At 45.2% G+C, this 14,343-nt stretch overlaps 1 protein-coding gene across 1 annotated transcript in view; it reads left to right on the top strand.

The window, feature by feature from the left end:
- Positions 1 to 13,376, top strand: part of SEC13 (SEC13 homolog, nuclear pore and COPII coat complex component) — a 43,296-nt gene extending 29,920 nt beyond the window's left edge. Inside the window, exon 9 of the mRNA XM_043886180.1 lies at positions 12,939 to 13,376. Within this exon, the coding sequence (XP_043742115.1) occupies positions 12,939 to 13,052 (114 nt within the window). The 3' untranslated portion in view covers positions 13,053 to 13,376. The remainder of the gene's footprint in view (positions 1 to 12,938) is intronic.
- The last annotated feature ends 967 nt before the right edge of the window (positions 13,377 to 14,343 follow it).

Genomic DNA, 14,343 nt, shown 5'->3' with positions numbered 1-14,343 from the left:
GCCCTGTACTCGAAGGAATCTTTCTCAGTTGACTATGGTACCTCGCTTTCTGAATTTTTGACCAACCTCCAAAATGTTCTGCGTAGTAGGCCTACCAAGTTACATTTCTGCCAGCAGACTAGGAGGGTTCCCATCTTCTATGTTCCCACTAGGACTGATTCTTTCACATTGCGTAAGGATGGCCCTTCTGTTTGGTGTCAGGGGATTACTAGTTGGAGTCTCCTATTGATTCTCTCTACTAATTGGGGAGTTACAGCATATGTTTAGCTACTGAGGTTGAAAGCTGTGTGAGGAAAATATATCTCTGCAACTTGCTTTGGTAAAGTGGCCTGTTTCGAATTATTATCCGTGAGATGCCAGAGCATATTTCTTTTTTCTTTTTTGCTGCAGGGGATAACATTGCCCATCTGGTTTATTTATTTTTTAATTTATTTTAGTTGGAGGCTAATTACTTTATAATATTGTAGTGGTTTTTGCCATACATTGACATGAATCAGCCACGGGTGTACATGTGTTCCCCATCATGAACCCCCCTCCCACCTCTCTCCCCATCCCATCCGTCTGCATCATCCCAGTGCACCAGCCCTGAGCACCCTGTCTCATGCATTGAACCTGGACTGGCGATCTGTTTCATGTATATACATGTTTCAATGCTGTTCTCTCAGATCTTCCCACCCTCACCTTCTCCCACAGAGTCCAGATATATGTGTCTCTTTTGCTGTCTCGCATATAGGGTTGTTGTTACCATCTTTCTAAATTCCATATATATGTGTTAGTATACTGTATTGGTGTTTTGCCTTCTGGCTGGCTTCATTCTGTATAATGGGCTCCAGTGTCATCCACCTCATTAGAACTGATTCAAATGTTTTCTTTTTAATGGCTGAGTAATATTCCATTGTGTATATATGTACCACAGCTTTCTTATCCATTCGTCTGCTGATGGACATCTAGGTTACTTCCATGTCCTGGCTATTATAAACAGTGCTGTGATGAACATTGGGGTACATGTGTCTCTTTCAATTCTGGTTTCCTTGGTGTGTATGCCCCTCAGTGGGATTGCTGGGTCATATGGCAATTCTATTTCCAGTTTCTTAAGGAATCTCCACACTTCTCTATAGTGGCTGTACTAGTTTGCATTCCCACCAACAGTGTAAGAGGGTTCTCTTTTTTCCACACCTTCTCCAGCATTTATTTTTTGTAGATTTTTGGATAGCAGCCATTCTGACTGGCATGAGATGGTACCTCATTGTGGTTTTTATTTGCATTTCTCTAATAATGAGTGATGTTGAGCATCTTTTCATGTGTTTGTTAGCCATCTGTATTTCTGTCTAGTTCTTTGGCCCATTTTTTGATAAGGTCATTTATTTTTCTGGAATTGAGCTTCAGGCGATGCTTGTATATTTTTGAGATTAATTCTTTGTCAGTTGCTTCATTTGCTATTATTTTCTCCCATTCTGAAGGCTGTCTTTTCACCTCGCTTGTAGTTTCCTTTGTTGTGCAAAAGCTTTTAAATTTAATTAGGTCCCATTTGTTTATTTTTGCTTTGATTTCCAGTACACTGGGAGGTGGGTCATAGAGGATCTTGCTGTGATTTATGTTGGGGAGTGTTTGCCTATGTTTTCCTCTGGGAGTTTTATAGTTTCTGGTCTTATGTTTAGATCTGTAATCCATTTTGAGTTTATTTTTGTGTATGTTGTTAGAGAGTGTTCTAGTTTCATTCTTTTACATGTGGTTGACCAGTTTTCCCAGCACCACTTGTTAAAGAGATTGTCTTTTCTCCATTGTATATTCTTGCCTCCTTTGTCAAAGATAAGGTGTCCATAGGTGCGTGAATTTATCTCTAGGCTTTCTATTTTGTTCCATTGATCTATATTTCTGTCTTTGTGCCAGTACCATACTGTCTTGATGACTGTAGTTTTGTAGTAGAGCCTGAAATCAGGCAGGTTGATTCCTCCAGGTCCATTCTTCTTTCTCAAGATTGCTTTGGCTATTCGAGGTTTTTTGTATTTCCATACAAATTGTGAAATTATTTGTTCTAGTTCTCTGAAAAATACCATTGGTAGCTTGATAGGGATTGCATTGAATCTATAGATTGCTTTGGGTAGTATACTCATTTTCACTATATTGATTCTTCCAATCCGTGAATATGGTATATTTCTCCATCTATTTGTGTCCTCTTTGATTTATCAGTGTTTCATAGTTTTCTATATATAGGTCTTTTGTTTCTTTAGGTAGATATATTCCCAAGTATTTTATTCTTTTCGTTGCAATGGTGAATGGAATTGTTTCCTTAATTTCTCTGTTTTCTCATTGTTAGTGTATAGGAATGCAAGGGATTTCTGTGTGTTAATTTTATATCCTGCAAGATTACTATATTCATTGATTAGCTCTAGTAATTTTCTGGTGGAGTCTTTAGGGTTTTCTATGTAGAGGATCATGTCATCTGCAAACAGTTTTACTTCTTCTTTTCCAATCTGGATTCCTTTTATTTCCTTTTCTGCTCTGATTGCTGTGGCCAAAACTATGTTGAATAGTAGTGGTGAGAGTGGGCACCCTTGTCTTGCTCCTGACTTTAGGGGAAATGCTTTCAATTTTTCACATTTGAGGGTAATGTTTGCTGTGGGTTTGTCATATATAGCTTTTATTATGTTGAGGTATGTTCCTTCTATTCCTGCTTTCTGGAGGGTTTTTATTATAAATGGATGTTGAATTTTGTCAAAGGCTTTTGCTGCATCTATTGAGATAATCATATGATTTTTATCTTTCAATTTGTTAATGTGGTGTATTACATTGATTGATTTGCAGATGTTGAAGAATCCTTGCATCCCTGGGATAAAGCCCACTTGGTCATGATGTATGATCTTTTTAATATGTTGTTGGATTCTGTTTGCTAGAATTTTGTTAAGAATTTTTGCATCTGTGTTCATCAGTGATATTGGCCTATAGTTTTTTTGTGGCATCTTTGTCTGGTTTTGGTATTAGGGTGATGGCGTTTGAAAGTTTACTTTCCTCTGCAATTTTCTGGAAGAGTTTGAGTAGGATAGGTGTTAGCTCTTCTCTAAATTTTTGGTAGAATTCAGCTGTGAAGCCGTCTGGTCCTAGGCTTTTGTTTGTTGGAAGATTTCTGATTACAGTTTGAATTTCCGTGCTTGTGATGGGTCTGTTAAGATTTTCTCTTTCTTCCTGGTTCAGTTTTGGAAAGTTGTACTTTTCTAAGAATTTGTCCATTTCTTCCAAATTGTCCATTTCATTGGCGTATAGTTGCTGATAGTAGTCTCTTATGATCCTTTGTATTTCTGTGTTGTCTGTTGTGATTCTCCATTTTCTTTTCTAATATTGTTGATTTAATTCTTCTCCCTTTGTTTCTTGATGAGTCTGGCTAATGGTTTGTTAATTGTATTTATCTTCTCAAAGAACCAGCCTTTAGCTTTGTTGATTTTTGCTATGGTCTCTTTTGTTTCTTTTGCATTTATTTCTGCCCTAATTTTTAAGATTTCTTCCCTTCTACTAACCCTGGGGTTCTTCATGTCTTCCTTTTCTAGTTGCTTTAGGTGTAGAGTTAGGTTATTTATTTGACTTTTTTCTTGTTTCTTGAGGTAAGCCTGTATTGCTATGAACTTTCCCCTTACTGCTTTTACAGTGTCCCATAGGTTTTGGGTTGTTGTGTTTTCATTTTCATTCGTTTCTGTGCATATTTTGATTTCTTCTATGATTTGTAGGTTATTCAGAAGCGTGTTGTTTAGCCTCCGTATGTTGGAATTTTTAATAGTTTTTTTTTCCTGTAATTGAGATCTAATAATTTCAATTTTTTTGAATTTACCAAGGCTAGATTTATGACCCAGGATGTGATCTTTCCTGGAGAAGGTTCCGTGTGCATTTGAGAAAAAGATGAAATTCATTGTTTTGGGGTGAACTGTCATACAGATATCAATTAGGTCTAGCTGGCCCACTATCATTGTGTTAGTATTAATTTCCCCTTTCATACTTGTTAGCATTTGCCTTACATATTGCGGTGCTCCTATGTTGGGTGCATATATATTTATAATTGTTATATCTTCTTCTTGGATTGATCCTTTGAACATTATGTAGTGTCCTCCTCTGTCTCTCTTCACAGCCTTTATTTTAAAGTCTCTTTTATCTGATATGAATATTGCTACTTCTACTTTTTTTTGGTCTCCATTTGCATGAAATATCTTTTTCCAGCCCTTCACTTTCAGTCTGTATGTGTCCCTTGTTTTGAGGTGGGTCTCTTGTAGATAGCATATATAGGGGTCTTGTTTTTGTATCCATTCAGCCAGTCTTTGTCTTTTGATTGGGGCATTCAATCCATTTATATTTAAGATAATTATTGATAAGTATAGTCCTGTTGCCATTTACTTTGCTGTTTTGGGTTCAAGTTTATACACGCTTTCTGTGTTTCCTGTCTAGAGAAGATCCTTTCGCATTTGTTGAAGAGCTGGTTTGGTGGTGCTGAATTCTCTCAGCTTTTGCTTGTCTGTAAAGTTTTTGAAGTCTCCATATCTGAATGAGATCCTTGCTGGGTACAGTAATCTGGGTTGTAGGTTATTCTCTCTCATCACTTTAAGTATGTCCTGCCATTCCCTTCTGGCCTGAAGAGTTTCTATTGAAAGATCAGCTGTGACCCTTATGGGAATCCCCTTGTGTGTTATTTGTTGTTTTTCCCTTGTTGCTTTTAACGTTTGATCTTTGTTGATTTGATTAATATGTGTCTTGGGGTGTTTCACCTTGGTTTCATCCTGTTTGGGACTCTCTGGGTTTCTTGGGACTTGAGCGACTATTTCCTTCCCCATTTTAGGGAAGTTTTCAACTATTATCTCCTCAAGTATTTTCTCATGGTCTGTCTTTTTGTTTTCTTCTTCTGGGACTCCTATGATTCAAATGTTGGAGCGTTTAACATTGTCCCAGAGGTCTCTGAGGTTGTCCTCATTTCTTTTAATTCTTTTTTTTTTTTCCTCTCTGCTTCATTTATTTCTACCATTCTATCTTCTACCTCACTTATCCTATCTTCTGCCTCCATTATTCTACTGTTGGTTCCCTCCAGAGTGTTTTTGATTTCATATATTGCATTATTCATTATTAATTGACTTTTTTATTTCTTCTAGGTCCTTGTTAAACATTTCTTGCATCTTCTCAATCCTTGTCTCCAGGCTGTTTATCTGTAACTCCATTTTGTCTTCAAGATTTTGGATCATTTTCACTATCATTATTCAGAATTCTTTATCAGGTAGACTCCCCATCTCCTCTTCTTTTGTTTGGTTTTGTGGGCATTTACCCTGTTCCTTGACCTGCTGAGTATTTCTCTGCCTTTTCATCTTGTTTAGATTGCTGTGTTTGGGGTGGCCTTTCCATATTCTGGCAGTGTGTGGTTCCTCTTTATTGTGGAGGTTCCTCCCTGTGGGTGGGGTTGGACAAGTGGCTTGTCAAGATTTCCTGGTTAGGGAAGCTTGTGTCAGTGTTCTGGTGGGTGGAGCTGGATTTCTTCTCTCTGGAGTGCAACGAAGTGTCCACTAGTGAGTTTTGAGATGTCTATGGGTTTGGCGTGACTTTGGGCAGCCTGTATATTGAAGCTCAGGGCTATGTTCCTGCGTTGCTGGAGAATCTGTGTGGTATGTCTTGCTCTGGAACTTGTTGGCTGTTGGGTGGTGCTTGGTTTCAGTGTAGGTATGCAGGTTTTTGGATCATCTCTTATCAATTAATGTTCCCTGAAGTCAGGAGTTGTCTGGTGTTCTCAAGTTTTGGGCTAAGCCTCCTGCCTCTGGTTTTCAGTCTTATTCTTACAGTAGCCTCAAGACTTCTCCATCCATACAGCACTGATAATAAAACTTCTAGGTTAATGGTGAAAAGATTCTCCACAGTGAGGGACACCTGGAGAGCTTCACAGTTACATGGAGAAGAGAAGAGGGAGGAGGGAGATAGAGGTGAGCAGGAGGAGAAAAGTGGGACTCAAAAGGAGAGAGACAGATCTAGGCAGTGCTCTGTTCCCTAAGTGTTCTCCACAGCCCGGAACACCCACAGAGAGTCACAGAGTTGGGCTGAGAAGAGAAGAGGGAGGGAGGAGATAGAGGTGACCTGGGGGAGAAGAAGGAGAGTCAAAAGGGGGAGAGCCAGTAATCACACTCCCAAGTCAAAATGAGTGCTGAAGATTGGATTCTTAAATGTACAGAATTGATAACAAATACCAAAAAGCAAAGATTAAAAATCTAGAGATTAGACTCTTTTATAAAAAAATCACAAAAAGTATAAGAAATACATATGAAGTTTGCTTTAAAAATAGGGTCTTTTTTTTTGCAAGGTAATAGTAGGTTATAAGAATGAAAATTAAAGGAGTAATAGAGGACTTAAAAATTTTTTTTTTAATTAAGAAAAGAATGATAATAGTAAAAATACATCTAGGAATTTCTCTGGTGCTGTTGTGGGCACTGTGGGGTCAGTTCAGTTTCAGATAGTTCCTTGTTCCAGCTTATACTTCTCAATATCTATAGGCCCCTTCCCATGTAGTTGGTCTTAACTACAGGGATTTTAACCTGTGGCACCTGTCACTTCCAAAGCGGTTCCCTCTGTTTACTTGGCTTCTGTTTGCAGGTCTCTTCAGTGTCTAATTTCCGCCCTGACACAAGGGGGCGAAGGTGGTCTCTTGTTTAGGCTCACTTGCTCAGTCGTGCTGTGGGGAGAGGGGAACACTGCAGACAAACATCCCTGGCGTGTGTGGGGAGCGCTCGCAGTGTCTCAGCCCCACTGGGTTTGCCCCCACTCACGGCTTGTGTGCTTTCCCCATCTACACTGCTCAGGCTTCGGGTTGCTCTGCAGGGAGTGGGCCCTGGGTTGCGTGCACTTCCCAGGTCTAAGCCGTTCAGGTTCTCGGGTACTCCACCAAGGCGCAGACTCTGTTGGGCCTGCGTTTTGTGCTGTCCCATGCCCGAGCAGCTCAGGAGACCAGGTGAGTGGTGCGCTCACTCTCCCCGGGTGAGGTGCATCTTATCGCCGCTCGGGTTTCTGGTGTGCCGTGTGTCTCTTCTGGGGAGCTGATCTCAACCGTCCAGAATCTCAGGAAGTCTTTGGTTAGAAACTGGAAGCCAGCTCACAGTTTGATAGGGGATGCCCTCTCTGCGGCTGAGTTTGCCCCGTTCTGGCTCTGGCTGGCGCCTGCCTGGCCCCTGCCTCCAGCAGGGAATGGGCTGATCCGCAACCAGCTAGCTCTTCTCTGGTATTGGCTCAGTCCTTTGTTCTGTGAATGACTGGCAGTGCCTTAGGTTAGGGCTTTTTGCAGGATAGTTCTCTCTCTCTGGCTGTCCCACAGTTTAGGTGCTATCTCACGTTAGCTCCCTCAGATTGCCCTCAGGGCATTCCCTGCTTGCTGGTGGCGGATACCAGCGTCTGGGGTACTTCTCTGCTGGGACTTGCCTTTAGGCACATCATCTGTGGGTTTTATTTATTTTTCCTCCCAGTTATGTTGCCCTCTGAGATTTGAAAACTTCCCCCAGACCCACTGGTGAGAGGGTTTCCTTGTGTTTGGAAACTTCTCCTCTTTTAAGACTCCCTTCCCGGGATGAATCTGTTGTCCCTAACTCTGTCTCTGTCTTTATCCTTTATATTTTGTCCTACCTCCTTTCAAAGACAGTGGGCTGCTTTTCTGGGTGCCTGATGTCCTCTGCCAGAATTCAGAAGTTGTTTTGTGGCATTTGCTCATTGTTCTCATGTTCTTTTGATGAATTTGTGGGGGAGAAAGTGGTCTCCCCGTCCTATTCCTCTGCCATCTTAGGACCACCCCTCCCAGAGCATATTTCTTAAAGACAGGTGCCTTTTACAACCCAACACGCCTGGTGAGTTTGAGTGCCCTGAAGCAGCGGTTTTAGTGTTGTTGTTTGGGGCAATGGCCGCAAGGCGGCAGCATTTCTTTCTGCCCGACTCTGGTTAATGCAGCCTCCACAACCATAGGGAATGACGTGTTCTTGGGTCTGAGACTGAGACTGAAGGGTGCAGAACCAACACCCCAGGGTTCCTGTCTCCTTCCTTCCTCCTCCTCGCCCTCCACGGAAGCTGGCCACGTGGATTCGTGGTCTTTTCAAACCTCCCCCACCCAGAAGACTGCCCTCTCGGGTGCACGGGGTGTGTGTATTCTCCTCATCACCCACCAAGTCTGGTGACTGTACTGCATTCCAGAAGCACCAGGAACTCCAGATCCAAGAGTGCATCATTGCTGGTGTCTCCCTGCCAGCTTCCTCCACCCCTGCACTCCCCAGCCTCATTTCCCAACCAGCTCAGGCTCCAGGGATGGACATTAGCCCGTTTCAGAGCCCTCTTCGCAAAACAGTAGACAGCAGTCTCAGATTTTTCCTTTTTCCCTCTCTGTTTTATCTGGGAGTGTTGTTGATTTGTAGTGTTGCGTCAGTTTCACAATGCTGGGTGCTGATCACCTGTGCATATACACACCCCTCTTCTTTCTTGAATTCTGAACCCGGATAGCTTAGGATACAGTGTCCACTGGAATTCTCTCTTTCTTGCAGTAGGTTCTTGTTGATTGTGTATTTTATTAACAGGAGTTTATGTAACTGAATCCCAGCCTTCTCTTTTATCTGCCCCCTAATGCTGCACTAACCTTTTTTTCTTCTTTACTGAGCCTCTCTTTTTCGTTTAAGATAAGTTCACATCTAACAGTGTTTAGATTCTGCCTGTTATGGAAATCATGAAATATTTGTCAGTCTGCATCTGTATTAGTTGGTTCATGGGCTCATCTCTGGATCCATTCATATAGCTGTGCTTCCATTGCTGAGGAGTTAATTCCACTATATCTGTATCACGATTTTTAGCAGTTCATCTGTCATCAGTATTTATCATTTTTCTCATTGTACATAATAGTGCAGTGGACCCTGGGGTGCCAGGTAGCTTTTGAAGTTCAGGCGTCTGTAGCCGTGTGCCCGCTGGGCTCTTTCTCAGTCAACTATGATAGCTCCCTTTCTGAATTTTTGGCCAACCTCCTTAGTGTTCTGCCTAGTAGCTCTCTCAATATGTATTTACCCCAGCAGTGCAGGAGGGCTCTCTTCTTTCCAGGTTCTCTCCGAGACGGATTCTTTCACACTGTGTAAGGGTGGCCCTTGTGTTTGGTGTTGGGATTCCTAGTGGTGTTTCCTGTTGATCCTCTCTACAAATTGGGCAGGAAGACCATGTCTTTCTGTGCTAAGGTTGAGAGCAGTGTGTGGAGAATGTATCTCTGCAACCCACTACAGGAAAGCGGTTTCTGTTTTGAACTCTTATCCGTGAGGTACTGGGCCCGAAAGCAGGCACCTTGACAGCCCCACAGTTCTGGTGAGTTTGAAGTCTCCTGAAGCCGGGGTTTCCTAATGATGTTGCTTTGTGCAGTGGCCAGAGGCGGCAGCACTTCTTGCTGCCCTGCTGTGGTTCACGCAGCCTCCAGAACCGCTGGGAACGACGTGTTTCTGGGTTGTAATTGAGACTGAGGAGTACAGGGTTCCTGTCTCCTTCCTTCCTGCCCACTACCCTTCACCTCAAGAGGTGTGAACCCAGGAGCGCAGCAAGCAGGTGCTTCCTCACGTACGTGGAGTTGCTCTGGAGAAAGGCTAGAGATGGGAAGCCCTCTTTTCAGACCTGTCTGCACAGAGCACTGAACTCTTGGGAGCCCTGGGTGTGCTTTAGCCTCTGCATTACCCACCCGCTGCCAGCTACCTCAGCCCCTAGACTCGCCAGCCTTTTCTCGAGCCACCTCCAGGCTCCAGGGATGTGACGTTCTCACAGGTTTCACAGGCCTCATTGCAGCAAAGTAGACAGTAGTCTCTTAGGTTTTTTTTTTTTCTTCTGTTTTATCTGGAAGTATTCTTGGTTTACAGTGTTCTATCAGTTTCAGAATACTGTGTGTTGATCACCTATATATATGCACACAGCTGTTGCCGCTCAGACTCTTTACCTCGATAGCTTAGGACGGACACAGTGTTCTCTGGAGTTCTCTGTGGTGTGGTATGTTCTTGTTAGATTATCTGTCTTATTAACAGGAGTTTGTATATGTGAATCCTGACCTTCTCATTTATCTGCTCGCTATACCCTGCACTAACAATTCCTTTTGTTTTTTACTCAGACTAAGTTCACATCTAACACTGTTTAGGTTTCACCTATAACTTAAATCACAAAATATTTGCCTTCTGAATCTGTGTTAGTTGGTTCATGGGATCATCTCTGGGTTTCCATGGCTGAAGAATTAACTCCATGATATCGTACCATAATTTTTACCAGTTCATCTTTCGTTGGTATTTATCTTTCTTCTCATTGTTAATAAAAATTCAGGTGTCTGCAGACCCTGCAGAAGGAGCAGGACTCCTTCTGACTGAACTGTGATATCTCCATTTCTGAATTCTCGACCAACCTCTGGTAGTGTTCTGTCTAGTAGGTCTACCAATTTACATTTCCCTCAGTAGTGTAGGAGTTTTCCCGTCTTTCCAGGTTCTGCCCTGGGTTGCTTCTTTCACACTGTGTATGGCCCTCGTGTTTGGTGTCAGGATTCCTCGTCATGTTTCCTATTGATCCTCTCTACTAATTGGGCAGGAAAACCATGTCTTTCTGTGCTAAGGTTGAGAGCAGTGCGTGGAAAATGTACCCTGCAACCCGCTATTGGAAAGTGGTTTCTGTTTTGAATTCTTATCCCTGAGATTCTGGGGCCCTGTTTCTTGAAAACGGGTGCCTTTTACAGCCCCACAGGCCTGGTGAGCTCGAAGTGTCCTGAAACCATGGTTTTAATAGCGTTGGTTTGGGAAATGGCCACAGGCGGCAGCATTTCTTTCTGCCCTTGGTGGTTGGTGTGGCCTCCTGAACCGTTGGGAACCACGTGTTCCTGGGTTGTCCCGAGACTGATGGGTACAGCAGACATCCCAGGGTTTCTGTCTCCTTCCTCCTCCTGAACCGTTAACCCACTAGATTGAAACCCGGAAGCCGCAGCACACAGGTGCTGCCCGGTGTAGGTGGGGTTGAGCCCCTGGACAGAGGCCAGAGGAGGGGAGCCCTTTGCAGAATTGGCTGTGGGGACTCGGGTCTTTCCAGATCTCCTGCCCAGGGGACTCGCCTTTTAGATCACTGGGTGTGCTTTACCCTCTGCATGGCCAGCGTGTCTGGTGATTGAGGCAGCAGGCAGTCCAGGTCCAAGAGGCATCACTGCTGGCCCCGCCCTGCCAGCTCCCTAGGCCCTCGACTCCCCAGCCTGGTTTCAGCCAGCTCAGGCTCCAGGGATGGACATTAGCCCTGGTTTCAGAGCCCTCATCATACCATAGTAGACAATAGTCTCTTAGGTTTTCCTTTTTTCCTTTTTATTTTACCTGGGACTACTGCAGATTTAGAGCGTTGTGTCAGTTTCAGAACGCTGTGTGCTGGCCCCCTGTCCCTATACACTCACCTGTTCTTTCTCGTAGTAGAGCTCTGCTGGGCTACAAAAGGGTCTTTTTGATGGTTTGTGTTATTAATAGAAGTTTCTCTACATGAATCGCAACCTCCTGATTTATCCACCCAGGATACTCTTGAGATTGTTTTTTTCACATTGTGTTACGATTGCCATTTTTATTAATTTCAAGGAATTCTCTCTGAATTTCCTGTTTCTTTTCTGCTCTAATTATGGATTAGACCATGTATTTCTGTGCTGTATCTGATTAACATTTGGATTCAATTCTAGCACTCATTGCTTCAGGTTCTGTACCTGGGAGCCTCTCAATGTAGTGGTATCACAGATAGTACTTTCTATCTGTTGAAGCAGCTCCTTGTGGCACAGTTTTAGAGCATCTGGATAGGACTGCCCACCTGGTCCTTCCCCCAGCTCACCCCGAATGTGTCACGTCCCTGTCCTGGCAATACAGCAGGACAGGGTCCAAAGGAGGCTTGCTCTCACTTTGAGCTTCTGAGCGAGAGGGTGCACTGGATTCTTGGTGAGTGAGGTGACTCAGTTTTTTTCTACAGAGTGCCAGTGCAGTCTCCTGCCTGAGTGGTCGGAAGTGGTTCCTGGCCTGGGAAGCAGCTCTAAGGTTTCTCACTAAGTCGTGTCCAGCTCTTTGCGAACCCGTGGAGTGTGTGTAGCCTGCCCCACTCCTCTGACCATGGATTTTCCAGGCAAGAATGCTGGAGCAGGTTGCCATTTCCTCCTCCAGGGGATTTTCCTCACGCAGGGATCGAGGCTGCGTCTCCTGCGCTGCAGGCAGATTCTTTACCAGCTGAGCCATCAGGCGAGCCATGCTGTGAGGTTACCATGACTCGTTTGTGGTCTTATGTCTAGCCTTCAGTGTCCCCACGTTCCCTGCAGGAACAGACTCTGCCCCAAGATCCGGGTGCTGGCCGTGGCAGGCCTTACCCGGCACAGTTATTGTCTCAGCAGCAGAGCCTCAGATTCAACTGCAGTCTCTGTGGAGCCAAACCAGAGCAGCCAATATGCGAAGTGGGAACTTCTTTGCAAGCAGAGAGCTCTCTTCTCACTCTGGTGCCAGAGCCTCAGGAGAAGCCTCTCTGCGTGGTGCTCTGCCAGCCCTGGAAAGGGGCCCTGGGCAAACATGGGCCACACCTCTCACCTTCTCATGGAGTCGGTCTCCGGCTTTGCGGTGGGGCACTTCAGCCTCAGTGCCGTGCTGTAGGATCTGTTCAGGCATGTCGTGTCCCTGAGAAGCTCTCAGTTCTTCATGAGGCAGATGAAGCCAGGAGCAGCTGGAGTCATCCTCTTCCTGACATCCCTCTCCCCACCCCTGTCTTCCTCTGTGTGGGTTTTTATTCCTTTACTTACCTTGGTTCCTCCACTGAAAAAACCACCAAATGTAAGTGCTCGATTTACCCCTTGTGGTGAGCTGTGGTCTCCGATGGAGGTGGAGTGTGCGCTCCTCCTGAGGACGCAGGGAGAGGAGGGCAGGGTGCCTCCTCCAGCGGGTGCCGTGTTCTGCTTGCAGGTGACCCTGTGGAAGGAGTCGGTCGACGGGCAGTGGGTGTGCATCAGTGACGTCAACAAGGGCCAGGGATCCGTGTCCACGTCTGTCACAGAGGGACAGCAGAACGAGCAGTGAGCGCACAGCGTGCCTGGTTCTCCACCTGCTGCAGACCCTGGGCCAGCAGCCCAGACGGCGGAGAGGAAGAACGCCCCGCTCCCGCGCCATCCCCTTCGGGAGAGTCACAGACACAACAGGACTATCATCTGCCTTAACATGATCTGATATGGTTTGTAACCTACCGTCCAGCTGAACACACACTTGTTCTGAGGGGAAAACTATGAAAAGATCTGAAGGTTGTTATTTTAAGATACTTTGGTCATTTTTAAGTACCTTTTATGTTCAGGTGTCATTTGTGTGATTTGTTTCCAGAGTAATTAAATAAACACATATTGCTTATAACTCTCCCTGCATTTTCCTAACCCACCTAAAACCGAGCTCCTTTTTTAGTTGTCCGAGAAGAGCACAGATGCAGACCAGGTCCCCGGGGGCCTGGCCAAGCCTCTCACACACCTGTCGGGCACCGTGCCCCTACCCGAGTTCTGCTGCAGGCACCCTGCAGAGCTCCGTGTGCACAGAGCCGTGCGCTGGGCCGCCAGGGCTGCAGCTGTCTCCCCTGCACTACTCACTCACCCTGAGGATACGCCTGTTATGGACGGGCTGATAAAAGCCTGCCCTGTCCACTTACGCCCGTTTGCGGGTGGAGGGCCTTACTCACCCTAATGGAGGAGCACCTCACAGCACCTGTGACCCTGACTGGAAGGAGCATTCACACCACTCACTGCAGTGATTGAGATCTCTGCAGACAGCATGTCGAGCCTCTGGAGGCAGAAAATCTGGAATTACCACTGAGGGAATCAGCAGGAAGGTGAGAAACTGCCCCTGCTATGTACAGCCTGTAACTACTAAAAACCAGGGAAAGAAAAAACCCTGAGCGTGAAGAGGCTTGCTGTCCCCATGCCTGAGCATGCGGTCCCCAAGTCCGATCCAGCTGACCCCAGGGGGTGCTGTAAGGTTTTGGAATAAACGTTTTCTCCCCTGGAGTAGAATTCTAGTGTCTCCTCACTTCCAGACTGGGCCTCCACTTAATCCACTTAACCCAGGAGGCCTACCCTGAACGCTAATCTCAGCCAAAAGGACCCAAGAGATACTGCATCAACAGGAGAAAAGTGCTTGAAACTTTCATACGGCCTCCACAGGCTGCCTGCAACCCCTTAGCTTCAAGCCCCCTAACTTCCAAAGGACAAGACTGCAGCATAGCCTTTTGGCAGGGGTGTCCGAATACCTGCAGGTCAGCAGTGAAGCAGGAGGAATCGGACACAGGCCTTTGGGATTTGTGCTTCCATGTTCCACAGACACTGGCAACCCA

This window comes from Cervus elaphus, chromosome 24 (assembly GCF_910594005.1).
Source record: "Cervus elaphus chromosome 24, mCerEla1.1, whole genome shotgun sequence".
NCBI lineage: Eukaryota > Metazoa > Chordata > Mammalia > Artiodactyla > Cervidae > Cervus > Cervus elaphus.
The sequence above is the reverse complement of the archived record's forward strand: the minus strand, read 5'-3'. Positions and strand labels throughout refer to the sequence as shown.